At 45.0% G+C, this 24,910-nt stretch overlaps 1 protein-coding gene across 2 annotated transcripts in view; it reads left to right on the plus strand.

Moving 5' to 3' along the window:
- The first annotated feature begins 6,908 nt into the window (after positions 1–6,908).
- SEMA3E (semaphorin 3E) overlaps positions 6,909–24,910 on the plus strand; it is a 187,174-nt gene continuing 169,172 nt past the window's right edge. For both annotated transcript variants that reach the window (XM_081191629.1, XM_081191630.1), the window contains exon 1: positions 6,909–7,507. In XM_081191629.1, coding sequence (XP_081047755.1) covers positions 7,396–7,507 — 112 coding nt within the window. In that variant the 5' untranslated portion in view covers positions 6,909–7,395. The remainder of the gene's footprint in view (positions 7,508–24,910) is intronic.

Genomic DNA, 24,910 nt, shown 5'->3' on the forward strand with positions numbered 1-24,910 from the left:
AAGCACAGAAGGGTTGGAGAAGAGCTCCACGTGGGAGACTGGGTTTGGTTAGCGGCCCACGCAGTGCCGGCCAGGTCGTTGGCCAAGAAGAAACTAGGGCATAAACAACTGGGGCCCTACCAAGTCGAAGAGCAGGTCAACCCGGTAGCTTTCAGACTGGCACTTCCGGAGGGTTCCAGAATGCATCCGGTATTCCACAGATCGGTGCTCACTCCCTACAAGGCACCGCACAGGTTCCAGGAACCCGGAACGGCGCCGAGTCCGGTCAGAGACAGAACAGGACACGCGGGAGCGGCACAGAAGGAACGCATCAACGAAGTCACGGAGATTTTGGACTCCAGATGGGGGGAAGAGGGGGTAGAATACTTTCTCGCCAAGGAGGGCACCCCGGCCAGTGCGAACAGCTGGGTGCCGGGATACGCCTTAGACGAACCTCTGCTCAAAGACGAGTTTCATGCCCTCTTCCCACATAGACCTATGCCAGCAGACTTTTTCGACGACTGGCTTTTCACACCCACGCTTTCGGCCAGCACGTTCCGGGGGTTCGACTCGGACGAGGAACCAACGCGAGACGTCCGTTCCCCGGAGGGGTCACCCTCGGGATCTGTCTCAGAACCCTCGTATTGGTGGGACGATAGGCCAGAGGAGCAGTTCCGCAGAAAGTGGCTGGACTGCTCAGGACGAGCAACGCCGCCAGGAGGAAGTGAGGGAGAGACGGACATGGACATTTTCGGGGACGACCCTGGTTTCGAGCACGGCGGCACAGAGATGGAAGCGGAGGTGACCGTCGTCGACGAGAGCGGGGAGGAAGTCCCGGAAGAGTTCAGATGGAGGCCCGCCACGGGAAGCGACCGATATCCGACGTTCGTCCCTTTGCAACAGCAGCCCCCAGCTCCAGCACCGGAAGGAGGGGAGGGGGGACTGGGGGGCTTCGAGGGGGGGATGGATGTCAGGGGTTTAGGAGCAGAGGCACGGGCAAGGGAGGAGACAGAGAGCGAAGGGGAGGAGGCAGAAGAAAAGATGAGTGATGACGACGACCCGAGATCTCCCAGTCTTTCCAGTGAATCAGAGGATTCACAGAAAGGAGCACCAGTGGCCAGGGCAAGGGGGGAGTCTAGGGGAGCACCCCAGGAAGATAGAGCCAGAGGGGACTCAGGGGGGAGCAGCTGGAAATCGGGACCAGCGTCACCGCCAGGAAGCAGGGAAGAGAAAGGGAGCCAGGGGGGAAGCGCTGGCAGCTCACCACAGGAGGGAGGGCATGAGTCAGGAGTGGCCACGCCTCCATCGGGGAGCGAAGAAACGGTTAAGAGGAAAGTGGAAGGTTGGGCGCGCGCGCCAAGTTCAAATGCAGAGGAAGGCGGCGCAGTAAGCAGCCCCGAAAGGGAACCAGGTCCTAAAGCCCGGCGCAAGGAGGCAGGAGGGTCCGGGTCAGCGTCAGAAGAATCCCGGAAGGAAGAAGCCCCGGGGGGTAGAGGGACCCAGAGGAGGACAGTCAGGCGGAAAAGGTGGAGCAAGGCTAGGATATTAAGTTGGTGCACACGGGGCGGAGACTCAGACGGAGCTTCGCCGATCTAGCTACTAGACGTAGAGTTTGCGCGCAGCAGCGTGAGAATGGAAACTGTAATTCAATAAAGACTTTTACTTAATGATCGCTGGCTAGCGTGATCCTCTGTGAGCTAGGATCTTCAAGCAGCTCTGACAGGTGCTTATTCTGGTGCAATAAATATTTATAGCATTGCAGGAAAACAAAGAAAAAAGAATCATACCCTGCCTTAAAGATGGAGTCATGTATTGAATAAAGGTGTTTGTTTGTCAATATGCAAAATGTCCATTCAAAAGTGGGCTGCCAGAAATGTATCATCACAAGGACATGTCTGTCATGTTTTGAAACTCCGAAATAGAGAAGTAGAAACCACTCTTTCCTTGCTAATGACAGTGAAGACCAATATATATATATATATTTTATGGAGATGGCGGGAATGACTGGCAGAATCCGAGACCAGGGAGAAGAGTTGGTGGAAGAAGACTGGAGGAAATTTAAAACTTATTTGCAGAAATATTGTAAAATTTTTGAATGCTGATGACATTGAAATGAATTGAAGGGGTTCTAGCAACAAGGTAAAATGTAAGATGGGATTAATAATAGATAAACTAATAGGACATGAATTTGCTGAACCAACTTCTAAAAGGGATACAAAAATGGGAGACGTGAGGAAGTCAGGAAAATAAGTTAACTAAAGATGAGAAATTAAGAAAGAGGGTATTTTTGTTTTTCTTTTGTATGTGTTTTTTCTTTTTCTTTCTTTGTGTTTAATGTCTGTATTTTTGTATTTTGTAATTTTGCATCTTTTTCGTTTTTGTATTTTTCTAAACTTTTCTATTGATAAAACCTAATGAAATATTATAAAAAACAAAACAAAAAACCATATATATATTTTTATCAACTTTTCAGATCTCTCCTTGTAACCATGAGGAATACTAGCGTGCTATTTTGTTTTCAATTTCAAAGGAAACCATTAACAATCATTGTTTCAATATCTGTATCAGTTGTGTATAACTTGTTCTCTCATTTTGTACAGACTAGAACAATGAAATCATCCCTAAAAACCTTTGTGCGATAGGTTAGTTTCTATGCAAGCTCATAAACCCCTCTCTGTTCTCCATCTAAGGAAGCAAGAGCAATGATCAGACTTCAAGGACACATTTGAGCCAGGCAAAAACACTCAAGGAAGGAGTGAAGCAGGGCCACTGAGGGAACTGAGAGCCCCCACCCCTGGGCTAGAAGACAATGCTACTTATTTGCTCTGCATCTGTAGACAAAAGCACCTCTGAGCTTCACAATATTTCCTGCCTCATTTTCTAGTTCTCTGAAAAAAGTACCTCTACAACAGCAGTGCCTGCAGCAGAATGTTCCACACAGAACCTGAGCCCCATGTTTCCATCATTCTTCAGGAAGAATCTTTGTTCTTTTTCCAAGCATGAAGTCATCGCTATCGATTCCAGTTGCTGGAAACACCTGAGTCTGTTAACATTTAATAGAGATGCTCCTTTGAGCCATAGCTTGGGTTTTGCTATTGCAAACATGGGAGTTGTCTTGGCCTTGGCTACAGAAGACTCCCAGCGCAGTACAGCTTCTATACTTTCTTGTACACTTCATCATAAGCAAGGTTTTACAGCACACCACACTTACCCGAGACATTCCTTTAACTTCTTCCATGTGAAGGAATCTATGCCTTTGAGGACATCACCCCCTCTCACTGCAAGCTCCACCAAGGCCATACTTAATGCCACACCGAAGGCGTTGAGGGGCAAAACAGGGGTAACATGAGAAATACTTATCACATGGGCCCACATGTACATATCCTACTGATATGGCCCAGAAAAGAGGAGGCTGAGAGGAGATATTATAGCCATCTTTCAATATCTCAAGGGCTGTCACATAGAGGAGGAAGCCAGCTTGTTTTCCTTTGCTCTGGAGGTTAGGAGCGGACAACTAACTTTTGACTCCTGCCTGGCATCAGCACCAATGTGTGGCCCCCAAAATATTAACCCCAAAGGAAGCAGGCCTACCCATCTCTGTTGACTGGCAGGGGCTCTCCAAGATTTTGCACAGGGAGCTAGAAATGCCAGCAATCGAATCTGGGACTTTCCAAGTTCAAAACCTGTGCTCTGTCACAAACCTTTAAGTTACCCAGCTCTTTTGCATGGTCTTTTGTTGCAAAGTATACATCAGAAATCGAACAAGGAAGTTGGAGGGACTGAATACCATAACAATGAGAACCATTCAGGTGAGCAGCAAAATTGTCCCTAGCACTGTGGGAAGCAGAAGTCTCCTGCAGGAAGTGGGATAGATTAGCAATGGGATCCAGAATTAATTGTCCTTCCAAGAGAACTGGGCAGTCATGAGAGTGGCAATTAGAAGGCCATAAATCTGAACAACAGCTGCTTGAAGGAGGTTCTTGAAGGGGATTTGAGGGAAATTTGATGTCAGTCACACAAGGGAAACTGGAGAGGTGGAACTCAAATTTTTCCTTCAGTCTCCTTATGCACACGCATGCTCTTGGAGTCCTCAGCATCACAAGGGTGTGTGTGTGTGTGTGTGTTTTCATAATTGCTCTATCTTTGCCATCCAGCCTGGATATATCCATATGGCCTGAATGAATGCTGGCCTATGGGAAAACAGGATCATTAAAAAAAAAAAAGGAAGACATTTCAGAGAGAGAGAGAGAGACTCACTATAGGTGTGTTCACACACACACACACACACACCAGAGTGCAGTGAAGTTTTTCTCCATGTATTTCATAGCTCTTTCCCCCAGCTTTTCACATTAGCAAGGCTTCATTCATTTCTGTGTTCACGCCGAAGGGGGGGGGGAGAGGAGCACTGACAGGGTGGGGGGTGTCTTTATCCTACACACACATGCATTTTGGATAACGTCCTATGAACGTATATTAAAAACCCCACACTGGAAACACAGAGTGCACAGTAAATGGGAGTGTGAACACAGCCATACTCTCCATTTATCAAACTCTGAAAAGCCCAGGATCCATCATCACATGCTGGTGTCACATTGCCAGCAAAATTCAGCTAGGTGGCTGCATCTTGGGAACCTAGCCAGCTCCCATGACTGAATTATGCAGCTTTAATCTGGGGCATTATTGAAAGAGGGAAAGGGGGGGAGCCAGATCCTCTCCCTGTGGAACTGGAAGCCACCAGGGCTTAGTTGAGTTCCTACCACCATTGCATCTTTGATTGTAACCCTGTATTTCTTCCAAGTATAAATGAAAGTGAAATCCTGGACTTGGGGAAAGTGTCATGGGGAGGACAAAATATGGTATTTCTACCCATAATGCTAAACCTCCTTTGGGGAAGGTTCTCAGACAGGGTGGAAGGAGAAAGAACTTGCCCATGTGAAGACCACCTGGTGGAAACCCTTACCCACATGGTCCTTAATTGTAAACTATATGCTGATCTCCGTCAGCAATTTCTAGATCAACTCTGTATCCCCAAATGGAAACAAGAGTTGGAGGTCATACATTTTCTATTACAGTGGTACCTTGGGTTACATATGCTTCAGGTTACATACACTTCAGGTTACACACTCCACTAACCCAGAAATAGTGCTTCAGGTTAAGAACTTTGCTTCAGGATAAGAACAGAAATCGGGCTCTGGCGGCGCGGCGGCAGCGGGAGGCCCCATTAGCTAAAGTGGTGCTTCAGGTTAAGAACAGTTTCAGGTTAAGAACGGACCTCTGGAATGAATTAAGTACTTAACCTGAGGCACCACTGTACTGGGGAATGATCAGGCACTCACCAAGTTAGTGGCTAAATATCTCTATTTGGTTTTTTGTCGTCGAAATACACTGCAGACGTCTGATCTCCCTGGAGACCTAGAAATGTGATGATACACTGCTCTGCCTCCTTTCTTTTAGTAAATGTTTTGTACCACTGGGGAAGTGGTAATTCTGTATGTGATTTGTTTTTGATGTTTGTATGTGATGATGATAATGCTAAGTAGGCAAGGTCTCATTCACGGATGCCATGCCTTGGGCTTGTGCCTGTTCAGTGTCTCCTAGCTAGCTAAGTGCAACAGCTGCTTTCTTATTAGGTTTACGTGGGGGTTACATTCCAAGGCACCACACACACACACATGAAGTTTCATATATTTGAAACACCATTGGATATGGCTGCAAACGCCCCACAGTGGTACCTCGGGTTAAGAACTTAATTCATTCCGGAGGTCTGTTCTTAACCTGAAACTGTTCTTAACCTGAGGTACCACTTTAGCTAATGGGGCCTCCCGCTGCCACCGCACAATTTCTGTTCTCATCCTGAAGCAAAGTTCTTAACCTGAGGTACTATTTCTGGGTTAGCGGAGTCTATAACCTGAAGCGTATGTAACCCGAGGTACCACTGTACAGTATTTCAATTCTGCAGAAGAAATGTTTTCTTTGCATTGGAGTCTGGAAATAACCTTGGAAGGAAATCCCGTTTAAATGAATAGGACTTAACTTCCAAGTAAATTTGATCCCTTTGTGTGTGTCCCCTCCTCCCTCTCTTTGACACACACACACACACAAATAAATTTATCCATACCATTAATTGCTTTAGGCAGCATTTCTATTCAAAAGTAAGCCCCATTGAGTATAGCTGGACTTACTCCCAGGTAGCTATGTATAGAATTGTATCCTGCAGTTTCTTTTATGCAACGGGACTATAAGTTAAATGTGTTTCTTTAAGAGTATTTAGGCTCTGCTACGTTACTGCAATATGGACTGAAAGCAAAAAGATGTTTCGATCTTTGAGTGCATTAAATGGTTACCTTCCTATTTCCCTTTAATGTGTTAGAAAAGAAAGACTCCTCTGCGGATATCTTGGTAATATGCAAAATGCAAATTCATTCCCATTTAATTGATTAGTGCGCACCGGGGGACAATTATTTAATGGCTTGACAGCCCGTCTAATTATCTCTCTGTGCGTCTGGCTCTCCAGATACAGAACTCGAACCAGGAATCCGGCAGCATCGCTTGCTTTCGGCGCGTGGTGGCTCAAACCGGGCTTTAGGAACATGCTCCCTGCTGCATTTCCCCAAAGGGTGGTGGGGCGGGGAAGAGAGAAGCGTGGACCTCGTCCCTGGCCATTCAGCCCCTGTTCCCGGGAGGACCGGGGGCGCCCATCTGCACGTGGCCGGAGATGCTCCTTCGAAGAAGCCGCTCCCCGCGCCGGCACCTCGCCAAATCGCCCTGAACTTTGCCAGTGACTGCAGGGACGCAAGCTGCATCCCTGCTCGGGGGTGGATCCGACAACTGCAAGAGCCCTTCTCGGTTCCAATTAGCCAAAGGAAAGAGGGAGAGGGAGACAGGGAGGGAGTGGAGGTGAGCTGCGGATTGGGGGGGGGGGAGGAAGGAGTTGCTTGGCAAGTCCGAGTTCTGGAGAGGACCGAAGAGAGCTGCTTCTCTCCTCCAGCACCCGCTGGCGCGCACGCACCTCCTCGCCTCTGAAGGAATTGCCTCGGAGCGAGCGAAAATCGCAGCCTCTTCCTGGACTCGAGTCGCAGAGTTTGCTGCCACCCAGCCCAACAAGACGCAACAACGCAGCCCACTTGACGCCTTGCTTGTGCAGAAGCCACCGTCTTAGGGGAAGGCGCCTTCTTTTCTTCCTCATTCTTCCTTTCTTTCATGATATTGGCCAGAAGAGGAAGAAGAAAACGACTGTTTCTCTGGAGATCCCTGAATTTCTTCTCCTGAAGGATTTCCCATGAAATGCTCCACGGGGAACCTGGGGTGGGAAAGGTCTAAGTACTCTTCGGAGTGAAAAGCGGAACTTCTGAGCTTTGCTATTATCGATTTATTAACCCATTAAAACAAAGAACATCCTCATTATTCTGGGACAGCATGGCAGCTACAGACCTCTTCATTTTGGCACTGTCTAGCGTTTTCCTAGACTTCTGGAGTCCGGGCCACACGACAGACACAAGCCAGCCAAGGTTACGCCTGTCACATAAAGGTAAGGCAACGTCTGTCTTTTTGTGTGAAATGCCTTTTTAAAAAAATAAAAAAATGCTCTCATTGGCATGGAATTGTGCCACCAGCCGTAAGTGCCATTTTCTCCCAGGCGTTTCTGATGCGTTTTTTAAAGATTTGCCTTCACAGGACAGCTTCGTTTCCACTCTTCGCAAACACGTGCACCTGCGCTGTACTGAAGCAGCCAGGAGCTTGTGTGTCTTGAAGATGCAGACAGCAGAGAGCGAAACTCTTTCATTCACGTTCACCCTCAGCAAGTGTGAGCAAGTCTAGATGCTGCGATGTAGCAGTCTCTTTAAGATGAATTGATGAAGGAGGCTAACACAGCCAGCATCACACACCTGGAATATGTTCAATTACCATGCAAAGTGGGGATGTCTGAATTCTAGGAGTTTGCCCCTTAAAAATATAAAGTTAAGGGGGGATGTACTGAGACTTCTCTGTATTGTGAAGCTGCGTCCTGATTCAGGCAGAACCAGCCCAAGCAAGCAGCTCAACTTTGCACTTTCGTGCTCCCCAAAATAATCATTAGGGCACCCCAAATTGGTGTATATATTGCCCTGTCATTGAAGGACTGATCCCCATTAAGAATTAGCAGGCTAAATTGAATCTCTCTTTTTGGATCTAGGCTGAGTATTTGGCAGAGTGGGGGTGGGCTGGATTCCTAAGCCGCCAGATGAATCATCTTCCAAACGAACAAGTGTCATCACACTGTAATTAAGCTGACTGACTGCCAATAGCAGCCTGCTTCCAGCTTAAATATATAGCCCAAAGTCAAATGTTACTTGACTAGAAAATATTTGTGCCTTTCTGAACTGTTTCTCAACTCTCCAGGTTTAGTGAAGGCAAGAGTGTCAGAAAGAAACCACCTCATCTTTCCAAATCCCAGAGTTTAAAACCGCGCATCTGCTAATATTTCATCTCTGCATAATGCCTGCAGCAACCCAGGAAGTTAGACTCTCATTTGCTCATGATGGGATTTGGTGAAAAGCTGCTTTGACAGAGAGGCTAACCTGTGGCTTCTAGGGAGCAGGGGCTGAGCATTTGCCTAGTTCCTTGCAGAGGCAGCATAGGTTGAAAAGTTATAAAGCCAGGAGCAAGGGCCCCCGCCCCCATACCTCTGGGTAAACATGCCTGCACCCTGACTTCCACTACAATGGTTGCAGCAGATGGTGCTTCAATGTCCAAATACCAAATCTACATTGAGCCTCATCCTATTCATGTGTAAGGAAGTGTCATTGTGTTCAGCTGGGCTTATTACCAAGTTAATGGAAATAGTTCTGCAGCTGTGAAGCCACATCTCTGCATATGTATACAGGCATGTTTTCCACTTTGTTCAGGGGGGCTTACCCCAAAGAGAGGGTGCAGACATTTACTTGGGAGCTAAGCTCCATCGAACTGTGTGGGGCTTGCTTCTGAGTATGCCTAGAGGGGGCCTGGCTGTTAAGGCTCCACACCTGTGTTCACGTTCGTGGGAATAAACCTCATGTCATTCAGTGCGTCTTGCTTCTGAGTAAGCTTGTGCCCTCCAGATGGTTTGGACTACAAATCCCAGCAGCTGTGCTGGTTGGGGTTGATGGGAGTTGTGGTCCAAACATCGGGAGGGCACCCATCTTGGCAAGTACTTTTCTCAAACCAAACTATAGGCAATAGAACTATTTATTTAACTAGTTAGACTTCAGTCATTAGAAAACTGCTGCATTAATCTTAAAGTGTTTCTCAGATTTCTTCTTTCTGATCACCAGTTGGAGTGTTTAAAATATTTTTGTCATTATTGAAGCTGAGTAATGTGCTTTACACAGGGATGATACTGATAAGTAGCTTAGTATTATATGGCCACCTCACTAGCATCTGAAACATATGAGTGAGGTGAGGTGGCCATATAATATTAAGCCATATATTAACACTATGGTTATAGCCATATATGAACCAGAGTAATTGCTCACCATTCCCTGCTTCTCTACTCACTATTGTGAGTTAGAACCCCTATTTTGACACTAGGCATGCCCTCTAAAGAGAGTGGAAAGAGGAATCTCCATTGACCAGTTTGATTCTAGTTGTGGTGACAGGTGAACGACAGGTTGCCAAGAGGAAACTGCGAACTGATCTTCAGTATGCATCCTTGAGTTGCAACTATGCTTTGTAGAGTGATACAAACTGCTAATTGCAAGGAGAAAACAGAAAGATGGAATGAACAACAAAGTTGACTATTCTAATTTATCAGAGTGTTTTGCTCAACCAATACTCTAGATTAGGTTGCTTTTGTTGTTGTTTGTTTGTTTGCTTATGCCTCACCTTTTCCCTTGACGGGACTCAACATAGCTTATATAAAAATAAAAACAGCTAAACACATATATATTTTTTTAAAAAATTAAACATTGATAGAATTGCATGATTAATAAAATCACACACGGCTTACTATGGTTTACATAGCACATCCCCACAAAGCTCTCTGAAGCACAGTTGTATGGGGCACCCCATAAGAAAATAGGTTTGTGATTTGTCTGGATCTAAACATCGGCACCAATCAATGTGCTTGCAGTGCTGGTGGAACATTCCTGCCATGTGCATTTATACTGTCCTACCCGAGTTTCATTCTGGCCCAGAGGTAAAAGTAATGTCTCATCGTTTGAACAAACAAGTCATCGATTGTCCTCACTGAAAGGAAGTGACTTGATTGATTCTCCCCATTCCCTCCATAAACAATTTTTTAAAAAATAGATGAAAAAATCTCTGGTTACAGGGATTTCAAATTACCCTAGCGACTATTAACCAAACAATTGTCCTCGCTGGAAATAATTGCGGCAATCAGACGGTTGCATAAAACCCCATTGATCTCAAATTGACATCCACACATAATACAGTCCTGCAACTATCACAATGCACAACAGTCAATTCCCATAAAGTGGACATAACTTTAGACTGACTGTGTGCGGTTTTGTGTCTGAGGTGCGTGTGTTACTGTCTGAAATAAACCTCTTTTTGTACTTCTGCACAGCAGTACATTGGTTGACAGTTTGGGCTGGCTTCCTGCTAGGTTGCTATTGGGATTAGTGCTTCTGCATTCACTTGCTAGCATAAATGTTTCCCCGGTGGTTGAAATGAATAGTGCATTTCACAATGTTTTTCTTCAAGTTTTGCAGGGAATCAGTAGCAGCACATCATAACTCTGGCAATTCTTTTACTGTACATGAAAAAATGTCTTTCCTAGATATTGCTTGTACTTGAGTCAGCAGCCATTCATCCCAATGCATTCTTCAATATGATGAGAATTTGTCAGGTTAAAGGTCCATTTTCCATGTGCATTTTACAAAAGCATATAGTGCAAGCTACTTATCATGAGTAAGCGGCTGCAACTTGGGTTGTGGTGGTCAGAGCAATGGGGAGGGGAGGCCCAAGCAATTCGAAGCAACAGATTTGCTTGTACCCTGGGAACAGCAATTCTCCCAATCCAAAGAACCACAAGAACAATGGGCAAATGCTGCTGGTGCTATTCAAACATGTGTGCATGATTGTCTCCCGTCTGAATTGTATAGTCCAGAGGATGTTGCTGTGGGTGCCAAGGGCACAAAAACATAAAGATGTGGAGATTGCACCACAAACTTTTCAGCAAAGACAGACTAAGCTTTGCAGCAAGTTGCCATTTCATTGTAATTAATCCCACTGTGTGCTTAAAATGTAACGTTCGTATTAGCACTCAGTGTTCGACATTAATGAGTGCATACAGAGTTCTTACGATGTGGCCAAGCACAATGGAGAGTTATTATTTTACACAAAACCAAGCACCAGCCCTCTCATCACCCGGTGCTTTCTTTATCATGTGACATGCAGAATTAGTAAAAGGTGAAAGATTTCTGCAATCTGAAGAGAAACCACAGAGTGATGTGCAGAATCGGTGTGGATATGCCCTATAAGAATAATAATAGGATCATAGAATTATAGGGTTGGAAGGGACGCCGAGGGTCATCTAGTCCAACCCTATGGTGGCAGTGCCGGAATCTCAACTAAAGCACCCATGACATGTGGTAGGCTGGTACTAGGTTTTGTAAGAGCCCAGCAAGTCTATCCTTGCAATGGTTGACTTATCTCAACTGGAAGCACATACCAAGGAGGCTAAGGGAAAGGGGTGCTTAACTCAGAAGGTGGTCTTGCCAGTGGGGAGGAAGAGGAGTGCGGGGGGCACACCGCCCCCGGCAGCGTGATCCCAGTAGGGAGCCATTACGGCTGCCCCCCCCACCCGTGCTGGGTGCCACGCCCCCTGGCGGTGTGCCACACCCCAGGACACCCGCCAGCCCTGCCCCCGCCTGCTCTCCACCCCCGGTGCCGGGGCATGAAGTTCCACCGCTGGGTCTTGCTCCAGGGGTTCATATTCTCCCCTGAGCTTCCAGGCAAGTTCCTCCTCCTCCTATGAAGAGTCCAGAACTCAGGACTTATTGGGCCACTTTCTAGATTTGCCTATGGCAATGAGCCACGCTACACATTGGGACTGTGTTGCGCACAAAGCACTGTTGCGCACTACATGCTAACATGGAGATCTAACCTCAATCCCAAACCATGTTGTTTAGAATCAGCAGATTGGCGTGACCCAGCCTTAAAACTCTATACAAAACTGCCTAAATGCTATTCACTTCCCCAGGTGTTAGAAATTCATACTATGACATTAACACACACCCCCAAAAATTGTACTGGAAGGTTAAGAGAAAAATTACAGTGATTCTGCCACAGGCCAAACCATTCTCAATGCACTAATTGGATTGTGCAAACCGCCCCTCTCTCTGTGAGACACCTGAGGGCAGGCTCTTGTTTTTGAATGGAAGCTTGGATTATTGGGAAAAGGCAAATTCTATGCTTGTTTCCAGACACGGCATGAAGTACACATAGTTGGGATTCAGATGACTTAAGCTCGCTTTTTGTGAAATTCGAATGCTAAAATATTTCACCCATCCAAAATGTGTTTAATGTTCACTTCAGTCTACATTACTCAAATACTCCTGCAGATAAATGCTTAACTAGTTAGATGGCTGAACAGGCTTTCCAGAAACGTTACTGCAGAAAGCCATAAAATGAAGTGTGTGAGAGAGACAGGCATAAATAATAAACTTCCACTCTGAAGTAATAAGTTGTTTCCTTCATCGATTGGTCTTTTATTGTCTTGTTGATGGCCAGTGATTTGTTACACTTGCAGTATTATGAAGTGTTAGGTAGTTATGTACATTTGTGAGGTGTAACTTCTTAAACAACTGCTTTCCATCTGTTTTGCTTGCGCAGAATGACTAACATTAAGACTCAGGTAAGAAAGAGCCCACTTATCACTCAGCAACTTGCCAGTCACGTTCTGAACTCTCGAGAATGCATTGTAAATATTAGCATTCTTGCAAACATCTTTATCTTCTATTTTGCCACGACTTTCCCTCGTAATTGCTTTTGGTGATAAACTGACATGCAAAAACCTGTTAAGAAGAACAGTATAATTGGTGCCTGGTGCATGTTTTCATGAAGCCATTCGTGATTCAGAAGCATCTTACAAAAGAAACTGCAGTTGAACATTTTAGTGAAATTCTCATGGGTGGGGTTTTTACTTTAAGATGGAATGAAGGGCTTCCCTTAAAAACAAGGCAAGTAAGAATACTGTTATGTACTGAAGTTCTCACCCTGCACCAGCAGGGGGATACTGTAGATAGTTTTCACTCAGGTCCACATATGCAAATAAGGAATTGAAAGTGACATTCAGTGATTGGATAGTTACAGAAAGTTGTTACTGTTGCATTGTAGTTGAGCTCTATATAAGCAGGTTGGCTGAACCCTTCAGCTCAGTTCTGTTCTAGGCCTGTGAATAAACAAGAGCTGTTTGAAGAATCACTGTGTCGTCTGATATGTTCACCCACAACTTAACAAATACTAGTCTCGGGCCCTTGGTAGCCAGCCTCCCCAGGTCCCTGTACTTTGGGTACAGAACAGGAGAAGACATTGTAACTTCTCTCATGGGGAAGGCCATCAGGGAGGCTGCAGGGTGCTGGGAAAATATTTAATTGAAATAAAATCACACAAGTCACCCTTACCCATCTCACAAGGATATGGTACTATCTACGCCATACACACCGAAATTAGGAAGAAATTCTGAAGTGCTCTGAGAACAAGGAAGAAACACAGAGGCCTCTTTTGGGGGGGACAGGGGAAATTTGAGGAACTGGGATGTCAGGTTTCAGTACCGTACTAACTTTGACTCATATATTGTGGTTGCTGCCTTTTCCAGGTTAGAAAAAAGAGATAATGGAAGGACTTTTGTAAAACAAGAAAATATTTAATAAAATTATTTTGAAAGGAAGGAAGGAAGGAAGGAAGGAAGGAAGGAAGGAAGGAAGGAAGGAAGGAAGGAAGAAAGAAAGAAAGAAAGAAAGAAAGAAAGAAAGAAAGAAAGAAAGAAAGAAAGAAAGAAAGAAAGAAAGAAAGAAAGAAAGAAAGAAATCAGAAAAGCACTTGAGTCTTCTTCAGGAATTCCTCATGTGCAAGCATGGTAAAAGGGGATTAGCCCTGTCCCGAAAGCCACACATCTCCTCCCATTCCTGTTGTGTTGGGCATTATTTCTGAGGAAGGTAGTCTGTGCCAGTAAGTGTTAAGTTATTGTGGGATAGGCAATGGGGATTAGTGTGCTAGTTCCTCTCTCCGCTCATAGCTGTTATCCTCATCCTGCAACCCATTTAGGGTGATCTTCTGAACTGAGAGCATCCTGTGTCCATGGAAAATGCTCAGATGTTTTAGGGGGATCCTTGGGAAAAGATCAGGGTTCTAAATACATGGGGAGTATTTAGGCTTCCCATTTCATAAGCTGACCCTCCAAATGTTGGGGGATGACGAGAACAGTGATGAGGTGGCAGAGCTACCACGCTTGTCCTTGCTGCTCCATCACATGACGACGTAGCGCTTATTGGTAGTGCCTGAAAAGGTCTGTAGTTGCCCAGGGTTCTAAATCACAAGGGGAGCTTTCACCTATGAGCAGGATCCTTGCTTGAGAAGTTATGCCCAACAGGGCCACAGGGGCAGCTGTGTGACTTTGGGGTTGGACACATGAACTCAAAGCCTCTTTTAGCACCCTGACCCTCTTCATGCAGCCAACACATGAAGAAAGCTTTGGTGGAGGACAATTGCACCTTATGGTTGCTAGAGAGCAAGAATGCTCATCTTCCACAACAAGGGATAAGGGCCAACTTGAAAATCAATAGCAAGCTGAACAGTAACTTATTGTGTATTACATGAATAACGAAAAGTTAAGACTTTGCATAATGTTCTGCACAAATGCCAAGACTAGGGAGACAAATTGCCTTTCGAATCTCTTTTGTACCTTAAATGTTGACTAGGTACACAAAAGGGTGGGCAAACATGAGGCTTGTTGGGCCATCTTTTTCTTTTCTTTTCTTTCTACTAGTATCCCAAGATCTACCAAGCTGAGTCAGCTACAAACGGCTTAGAATTAAACTACAGGGCGCCTCTGATCACATTCTGAGCCTAGGAATTTGTTTTCAGTACCTGAGTTCACAGTTCACACAAAAGTCCTGCCCTACTTTGCTTTCTTCAATTCAGCAGCCTAATCTGGATGGGAAAATCATTCAGTTGTTGTAGCTAACCAACAATTAGCCTGCGATTTGGACAACTCTGTCTTGAAAGTGTGGCTTTGAGTATTCAACTTCCTCACCCACCCTTTCCTACTTTACTATTGAGGCTGGTTATTTAGAGTTTAAGCACCCACCATGGAATAGCCCCAAACCATGTTGCCAAGTGTTAAGTTGTGGGGGACGACATATCAGACGACACAGCGATTCTTCAAACAGCTCTTGTTTATTCACAGGCCAGGACAGAACTGAACTGAAGGGTTCAGTCAGCCTGCTTATATAGAGCTCAAGTACAACGTCACTGTAACAACTTTCTAAAACTATCCAATCACTGAATGTCACTTTCGATCCTTCATTTGCATAACTATCTACAGTATCCCCCTGCTGGCCCAGGACAAGAACTTCAGTACATAACACCAAGTATGGCAAATTCTATTTTAACCCCTTGAAGGGCACCTCGTACCCATGTTTTCCTTCTCACAGATTCCAATGCTGGGTGGGGGTGGGACACACACATGTGAGAGAGATTGGTTCTTCCACCCCTAGTACCTGGAGTTAACAATGGCAAATTGGGTCTCCTTCTCCTGAGTTACCCAAAGGGCCTCAGTGGGACCTACATGTAAAGGACAAAGTCATGAGCATTTCAGTGTTGTGAGAAAACAGCATCTGTGTCTATGACGCAGGACTGGTCACAGCAACTTCACATATCATGGGATAATTGCAGTTATTGTTGTAAATTCAATTTATATCCTGCTGTTCCTCTTAAAGGAGCCCAGGGCAGCCAAAACCAAAATGGCAAGACAATACCATTTAAATGAAAACGTGTTTAAAACGTTTAAAAACACATACTTGTTTCCTTTTGACTTCGTGAGAAATGTAAGTGTTGGAATTCTTAAGCTTGTAACAAGATCCTAGAGGCTACATGAAATGGCCTCAGCATCGTCTTATTCTTTGGTAGCCTAATGTCATGGATCTAATTCTACTCTGGTGGTCTAGCCTGTCGCTGATAAGTCTTCCAAATTGCAATTATTCACATGGCCCACAGAGACAATTGCACATTTATATTAAGCCGTAGTGTATCTGTTTACACGCCTTTTTCTCTGCCTGCAGATATAGACTTGAGAAACAAACATGGAAAGCACAGGAAACAGACACACACACAAAAGTAGGCTGCTCATAGTGTTTGAAAAGGTGAGAATTGTATTATGGTGAGAGCTTATATGGAGTGTGAATACAAACAGGAATGATAATCGGAATTTATGTGTTTGGGAAAGGCTACACAGCAAGCTGTCTGTGACGTTCTTGAATCCTCTAATAATGCAATTGTACTAAGCACTGTTTACTTCCACTCTGTTTTGTAACTTAGTCCATATATATATGGTCAGACAAAAACTTGATGCTGTTGATCAAGCTCAAAATTATATTCCAATTGCATGATTTTTGCGTGTTAAGATCCCAAGACCTCCCCCAATAAATAAAGACACGATTGACACCGAATTTAGTTTAAGGTTATTGGCATAATTTTGGCCACATCTTTATTGATTACAGATCATGACTGGTTTGCTTAGGCATTGGTTCCTGACTAGCTACACCTGACCTCAGCAGGGCAGCACTGACGCCTGGACTCCGGCAGACGTCAGTAAGGGAAAACATCCGGGGGGAGCATTGAATCATAGAATCATAGAGTTGGAAAAGACCACAAGGGCCATCGAGTCCAACCCCCTGCCAAGCAGGAAACACCATCAGAGCACTCCTGACATATGGTTGTCAAGCCTCTGCTTAAAGACCTCCAAAGAAGGAGACTCCACCACACTCCTTGGCAGCAAATTCCACTGTCGAACAGCTCTTACTGTCAGGAAGTTCTTCCTAATGTTTAGGTGGAATCGTCTTTCTTGTAGTTTGGATCCATTGCTCGGTGTCCGCTTCTCTGGAGCAGCAGAAAACAACCTTTCTCCCTCCTCTATGTGACATCCTTTTATATATTTGAACATGGCTATCATTATCACCCCTTAACCTCCTCTTCTCCAGGCTAAACATGCCCAGCTCCCTTAGCCGTTCCTCATAAGGCATCGTTTCCAGGCCTTTGACCATTTTGGTTGCCCTCCTCTGGACACGTTCCAGTTTTTCTTGAACATTGGACCGGGCCCAGACTGAAGCTCACCCCAAATGCTCCCAGTGGCTCTGGCATGGCCCTAACTCCTGGAAGGGGATCGGACAAAAGCAAGGCAAGCTCCTGGATTCCTTTAACAGAATACCCTTTCGCAAATTGGGAGGAGCAGGTGTGACAACCTCCCTTCCCCTCCACCTTGAACCAATGCCTAACCGCCAAACCTTACAATGTTGTGACGATTTGCTACGCGGCAGGCGAAACCCAAATGGCACCAGCCAATCCGCCAAATGGGAAAATTCCTACTGGGCCCCTGTCCCAAAAGCAGACGACCCACGACGGCACAGCAAGGTCATAATGAACCCTAAATATAGGGAGAGTGGGTGGGTGATCTGGTGCACAATGCAACGCGCAGCGGTATATAAAGGTCTCTTGGTTAATGCATGAAATGATCCCAATGGCCAGATTTACCCCAGCAACCAAGGGTTGTTGTGGCTATCCAATCGCTCCCACCCACACAAGCAGTGAGGTCAGTCCTGATAATCTCAACACAACACGTGCTCTCTGGGAGGATGACACGATTTGTTAGATTGGCTAGGTTTGCAGCAACTGCTCAAAATTTGAGGGAAATGATTTGTTATTATTATGTACAGATAACTTGCAACTTATGCACATTTAGCTTGTGTGCATGCAGCTTTAAATGCTTGACAATGTTTTTTTAAAAAAAGGAAAGGGAGGGGGACCTCCGGAAAAAAAACAGGCAATCCCACCCACTCTGGAACCCAATGTGTTTTGACTATATACGGTTTTGGCTTTATGCACAATGCCCTGCATAAGTTCAGAATTGCCTGTATTGCCGTATTGTTGTGATTTATCATTGTAGGCTGCCTTGTGGAGATGCTTTCTTGAAAGGTCGGTTATATTTACAAAAAAGCAAATAATCCCTAGTATTTGTTCGGACTCATCCTTAGTTTCCCTCTAGAATTGCTGGGGAGCGAGGCGAACAACTGCAGTGCTTCTTCACATATGGAATAACATTAATTATCACTATTATTTTGCCAGAAGCTGTGGTAAAGGCTTAGATGGCCCTTTAAAAGGAAAAAGTACATTTGGGATGGGTCTAATCATAGCTGTCAGCCGCGATATTCAGGCTGCCTCTGTTTCTGAAGCAACCTTCGCTTGCAAAGACTCTGCACCTTGGAATAGCAGGTGGTGGGGTCAGCCCTCTTCATGCCTGGCTCATAGGCCCGATGAGGCATTGGCTTCCCACTGTTGGAAACAGAATGCTGGTCTGTATGGACCCTTGAAAGGATTTCTTGTATTCCGTGAGTAACTTAATGCAATTGATTTGGTAAAGCATGTTCTCCTTCATGGAGAGCACGTGTTGCGGTGGGGGCCGCCAGGACACTCCAAAGTTGGGGGCGGACTAATTGATCGTTGGCCACTGATGCGATTGGGGCTTCCCTTGTTGTTGGGAAGAAATTAATGTTGCCATTTATTGATTGACAGCCAGAAATGCTAAAACTCCTTGCATGAGGGTCCTCTTTTCGCCCGTGCAGCGGATTGCCCGTCCCTCCCTCCCTAGAATAGGGTTGTTCGATTTGACCTTGCTATGCCTGTCATAGGGTCGTCTGCTTTGGAGCGGGGGCCTGGTAGGTAGGAATTTTGTCCATCTGGCTGATTGGCTGGGGCCATCTGGTTTTTGCCTACTGCGTAGCAAATTGTCACAACTTGTAAGGTTCGCGGTTAGGCATTGGTTTATGGTTTGGTTGGTTGAGGGGCATGGATTGGCTGTGCCTGCCCCTCTAATGCTGCTGCTGCTGCAAGGGATTCCGTTAAAGGAAGTGGGGGCTAACTATTGCTTGTCCACTCTGTCAAGGGGGCTCGGGCCATAGCAATGAGCTCCTGGTTGCATTTGGGGTGAGGGCAGATTCCCTGCTCCGCGTAACCCCTAAGTGTATTCCCCCATTCTGACTTTCGCATTGTGCGGAATGTCAGTCTGTCCCCCATGGTGGGGGCAGATAGTTGCAACCAATGCCTAAGCAACCACTCACAAATTTGTATTTTAATAAAGTTGTGGCCAAAATTATGCCAAAAACCTTTAAAAAAAATTCTGTGTGATGTGTGAGTTATTGGGGTGGACCTGGGGACCTCAACACGCAACATGCAAAGTGGTCATCAGATTCGTGGTAGCTATGTTCAGGATTGTTGTCTCCTCGTTTATCTGAAGCCGAGCTGGGCTTTGTATGCTTTAGATCTCCCCTCAGCTCCTCTCATAACTGCATCTTGTCAACAAAAGCTTCTGTGGGTTTTGTGCAGCAGGACTTGGACGGGTTTGAAGTTGCTTGGCATGAAGAAGACGGCAAGCTGCGTCGACTTCACTCCTCAGGCTGTTTTCAGCTTTTGTTCTTTACATTGGAGAAGAACTGAGTGTCACTTGAAGTTACAAAACATGAATGGGCTGGATGTGGCTGTTTCTGTTCTCTTATCTCTCTGCTTTCAAAGTGACAACACCATCTGTTGGAAACTTTATGGTGCAAGTCAGGGCTCCGCTAGAAACAAAAGTTTTACTTAATGTCGCATTAATATTCTCGAGGTGATTTACTGTATGCTGTGCAGCAACACACATCTGTTTTCAGCCTTCCTGAGGAACCTTGGGTCAATGAGTACTGTAAAACGTTGCAGTTGGGAATACTTAGCATTATTAAATCTGGTGTCCTGGTTCTCTTCATGCTGCCAGACCACAATGATGAAACGGCAGTGTGCAGTCAGCACTAATTAGGAATCCCTCGTCTTTTTTTAAGAAACATGCTTCCCCGGGAGAGGGAAAGGATAGAAAACCACTTCAGTCCTTTTGAAACATTTGTTCATTTTCGAAGCTCTTTTCCAGTTTAGCTGGTGGCCATATGTCCAGTCCGCTGAAATCCCCCATGGGGGGCAGTTTTGCAGCCACAGGAGCATGGAAGAAGGAGCATACGAGACAAATGGGCCACTGAGTTTGCCAGGAGCAAACTCCATGAGGCCAGTGGCACATTTCTTTTACCTGCTGCGTAGTCAGACTGCTCATATATTTGTTCCTAATAAGGATGGCAGCCTGGGGGATTTTAGCATGTATGAACTAGGCCCTAGACAAGCTGTTGAGATGGAATGGCACTGAACATTCCAGGGCTGATGAGGCATGAAATGGAGTTTCCTGTTCAAAAACAGATGGGGAGCTTTGTATCACAAAATAGTGAGACCAAAAGACCATCTAGTCCATCAATTCTTAAAGTTTTGTTGCACGGGGGACCACTGTTATGGTTTGCTTCTTCTTTGTGAACCTCCACAAAGTATAGGAAATGATGTAGAAGATGGAATGAAAACATCCCAGAAGTCTCCAGTCAAACATGGGGAGAGCCCTCAGGCTTCCCAGAAATATTTTGTTGGAGAAGGGAGAAAGTGGTGGTGGTGGGACACTTTGTTCCTGATGGTGAGGAGAATGGCATCTAATTCCCTGCATCTGTCATGGGGAAAGATGCTCTGCAGCGCCCATCTCTTCCTTCCACCTGCTCCAAGGTAAGTTTCTGGGGAGACTGGGGCTAAGAGAGACAGCACTGAGTTCGGAGGTTCAGGATGGCCACTGTCTTGTTCACAACAGGGGTACCATCAGGGTTGTGTCCACCCAGATCCTACTCACAGATATTCAAATGAGCACCAGAGCAAATAGTCATGACAGTTCAACACACTCCCAAATTAAGGGACAGGAGAAGGTGAAGCGTTGCAAGGGAGGGAAGCTTGGCTAGTTGCTGAGTGAGCATTACTGAAATAATAGTGACAAAGTTAAAAGAATAGTGACACAGCACAGCAAGCCTTCTATTGTTTCCCCTTTTTCATCACTGCATGCATTCAGCAGAACTGCCTGAGATGTAGAAGTGCGGATCAATCAACATTAATCACCTTGGCATTTTCATCTACTTTCATCTGGGAGACCACCTGAAAATGCCCTTCGGGCAACCTGTAGTCTGTGGGCCACAGTTAAGAAATGTATTACAACCTGTGAGGCAGGGCCAGCTATCTCACCCACCTTTAGGGTTGACATATTTCAAAAAGTAAAAACAAGGACACCCTGAAAAAAAATTGTTCAGCTTTTTAAAGGAAAACCCAAAAGTTGCTGATTTTTCTATTGACTTGTCTAAGATCCAGGACAAAGTTCTGCCTTTTGGAAATTCCCTCTGAATATCAGTTCCGCCTTTGAAATCCAAGTAATCTCTGGGGGAAACGAGAGGTATGGCAGCCCTTCCCAAGGTCAGTCCCACCATGTCCCTCAAGTGAAGTACAGGTGCAGAAGAACACAAATGATGGGGAAAGGAAAAAGAAGAAGAAGAAGAAGAAGAAGAAGAAGAAGAAGAAGAAGAAGAAGAAGAAGAAGAAGAAGAAGAAGAAGAAGTAGTAGTAGTAGTAGTAGTAGTTAGGGTCACTGCCAACATACATTGAAACTTATTAGTCAAATCATCCCAAGAAAAAATTAACTGGGTCCATCTCCATGGCACCTGGTGTCACAACCCCTGGTGCTTCAAAAAAAGGCTTCCATCATTTGTGACTCATCAAGTGGAATCCAAACCTTCAGTCACGTACAGAGGCCCACCCCTTTTTAAAATTATTTTTTAACCTACTTGGAACTTGGATCATTTGTCAGGCCATGATATATGGCTGGCGGCTTCATTGCATTTGGGATGCTGCACATTTTGTTGCCATGTTCCAGAGGCAGTGTGGTGGAAAGAGCCTAAGGAATGGGTTGTAGGAGAGACTTGCTTGAGAGGTTCTGCTCACATCTGTTTTCTAATTGTTGTCTTCACTGTGGTTTAGCTTCATTTGCCTTATGATGCAGCTGCTAAGTCATTGTTATTTATTGGACCTGATTTTATGATTTCTGAATTTTTGTGTTTTGTTATTCCCCCCCCCCCCGAATACATTTATTACTTTCTTTTACTGTTCCCTGCTTTGGGATTGAAAATATTCAGCGAGCAGCTGGTACTGGGTCACACCCAGGACTGAGGAAGCAGGGGAAAAACAGGGTTACGTTCTGTGTGTCCATGTACAAATAAGTGTGAACCATCTCAGAGTCTCCTATCCTATACTGTTAGGATCCTGTTTTTGCCTTATTAAACAAACACAGGAACGGCATTTCAGAAAACGCTTCTACAGTCTTCATGTCCACTGTCAAGTTCAGTTCTGATAACTGTATTTGCCCTGAGTCGATCACTTCTTAGATGCAAACAGCTTTGGCCACAAGAGGAAAGAAGGAATGCTTAAGTACTCTCCTGTTTGCCGGAGACATTCCTTTTGCCCCTGGGTTTCTTGCCTCCAGATAGTTTCCGAGGTCACCCAGATGGCAACAAATGCCAGCCAAGCATCTGCATAGTTTCATTCTGGAGAGTGAATACCTTAAGTCAAAGCTTTGTGCATCTCCTTGTGTTTCAGGGAACATCCTTGACCATTGGCTAGTTACAAATCCTTGCAGATACAGTCAGTGGCGTAGCGTGGGTTCTCAGCACCCGGGGCAAGGCAAGTAATTTGCGCCCCCTAACCCGTGGATTTTAGCACTCGAGTCTCTTCCGCGCCCCCCCAGATGTTGCGCCCAGTGCGGCATGCCCCCCCTGCACCCCCCACGCTACGCCACTGGATACAGTGAAACTAAGCAAGCAAGCGGTGAATCCACAACTACACACTTGGGTGGTTATCTGTAAAACACACAAACAAAAGAAAGTGTTGGACTGTCAAATGTCTCTCTGGTATTGACAGAAAACATGCACTGGGGCTGGGAGATATCTATTTTTCAATATATCACCAGATCAACATTGTGATATACTGATATATATATACATACTGATGTATAAGTTGAATAAATAATAATAATAATACTGATATATCAATGATGTGCTAAATAAAAATGGAGCTCTGTAGAGACACCAGCTGGCCTCACAGTTTTTCCTGCATCCTGATTTTTGCATAGTATACACATCATGTTTCGTGATACATAGCCAGGTCAAAAATTGTGAAACCGATATCATGGTGTGGACCAGTTTTGGACAATATATTGATATATCACCCAGCCCTAACATGCAACAGCCTGAGGAAAACTAGCTTTAACATTCTGGGTGCTCCTTGCAGGTGCCCATAAATATATGTGCACATATGTTTGCAGCCCAAGCCCCTCATTGGGCATGTGTCCCTTGCATGTCATAGCTGGGCTTTTCACTTATGGATCTGGGCCTTAGTGGTAATGTAGGAGGGCAAGTTGTCAGTTGTCAGGCTGAAACATCAAACCACTCTCCTTTCTTTTGATCAGTTTTGGTGGCTGCATGCCACACAGGTAGACATTCCTGTGTGCTGTGTGTCATCTAAGGACCCAGATGTATTGTAACTGGTTTGTAGGCCAACATAGTTCCATAACTTATGTTTCTTTCTGTGAGTTTTTGACAGCTAAGTCCATAGTGTAATATACCTCCGTTTGAGGCAGAGATATACTCTGATGTCTGCAGCCAATCCAAACTTAGCATAGCATGAATGAGTGATCCTCGAAACCATAAGTAGGCTGGAAATTGCAATCTTCATCAGGAAGTAAGGATAATTCACTGAATAGCATATTTGTTAAGAATTATTTGCTCAGCATCTTGCTAAACTCCCTTCCTGTTGGCTACAGTATATGATGTTTGGTCGTATGCCAATGCCCTGAGAAAGGGCAGATATATGGTCCTCTCTGGACTCACGGGCTACAGTAAAGCGGCAGCTGTTGAGGAAAAGAAATTTCACAGTAAGTGTGTGATCCTTACGAAATCGCATTGCTCACATTTTTTGAAAGTTTCATCAACACGGAAGCAGCAACATTTTCCAAGCCGTATGGTCCTGTGAGTGCATCATCTGAACTTTATCATTTTGCCTGTTTCCAGATTCCTGGCAAAATGAATATTTACTAATAGATTGAGAAGGGACTTAAATGAAACCCTTTCATATGGTAATGATTATTTTTGGCAAGCCGTTAAATGTGGCAGTTCTGCAAGCCAGCGAACTAATATTGGGAAGAAAGGCGTATAGAATCCCAAGTCCCTCTGCAGTTTGGCATCTGCTCCAAACTCCCCTCTCTTCTGTTTATTTATTTTTTATCTAAAGGCCTATTGGCTTCAAACTGTGATGCAATTAAACTTCTATTGGAAGTCAAATGGGAAGCTTCTTAATGGTTCTAAATTTGTTTTATAAGGATGCGGGATATGAATTGTTTCTTGTAATGTGCAACAGATTTATTTAGCAGGCTTACGAAAATAGAGAGAAGCAGCTGTACATCATTTGACTAGTAGCTGCTCATGAGACCGAGGGGTATAATTTATTTACTGATGAGTCAAGAAACAAAGCAGAAGAGCTACAATCTATAAAGTCATGATCCCCCTTTTTTAGGCTCCCGGAGTGACAAGCCTGTAGCCGACAACTGTACCATATGAACAGGAGTTAGTTTGCTGGTGGCTTTGTTCAATTTATTACTATTCTCACTTGCTGTACTTCTGAAGGCTTGAAAAACGTTACGGCTGCTTATTTTAAAAAGATATTTGGCCTGAGATTAAGTAGCTGGCATGCTTACCTGTAGAACAAGATGATTTTTGCTACACCTTTTACAGCAGCAGCAATCCATTTGGGGGGG

Source organism: Podarcis bocagei (genome assembly GCF_964188305.1).
Source record: "Podarcis bocagei genome assembly, chromosome: 4".
NCBI classification, from domain to species: Eukaryota; Metazoa; Chordata; class Lepidosauria; order Squamata; family Lacertidae; genus Podarcis; species Podarcis bocagei.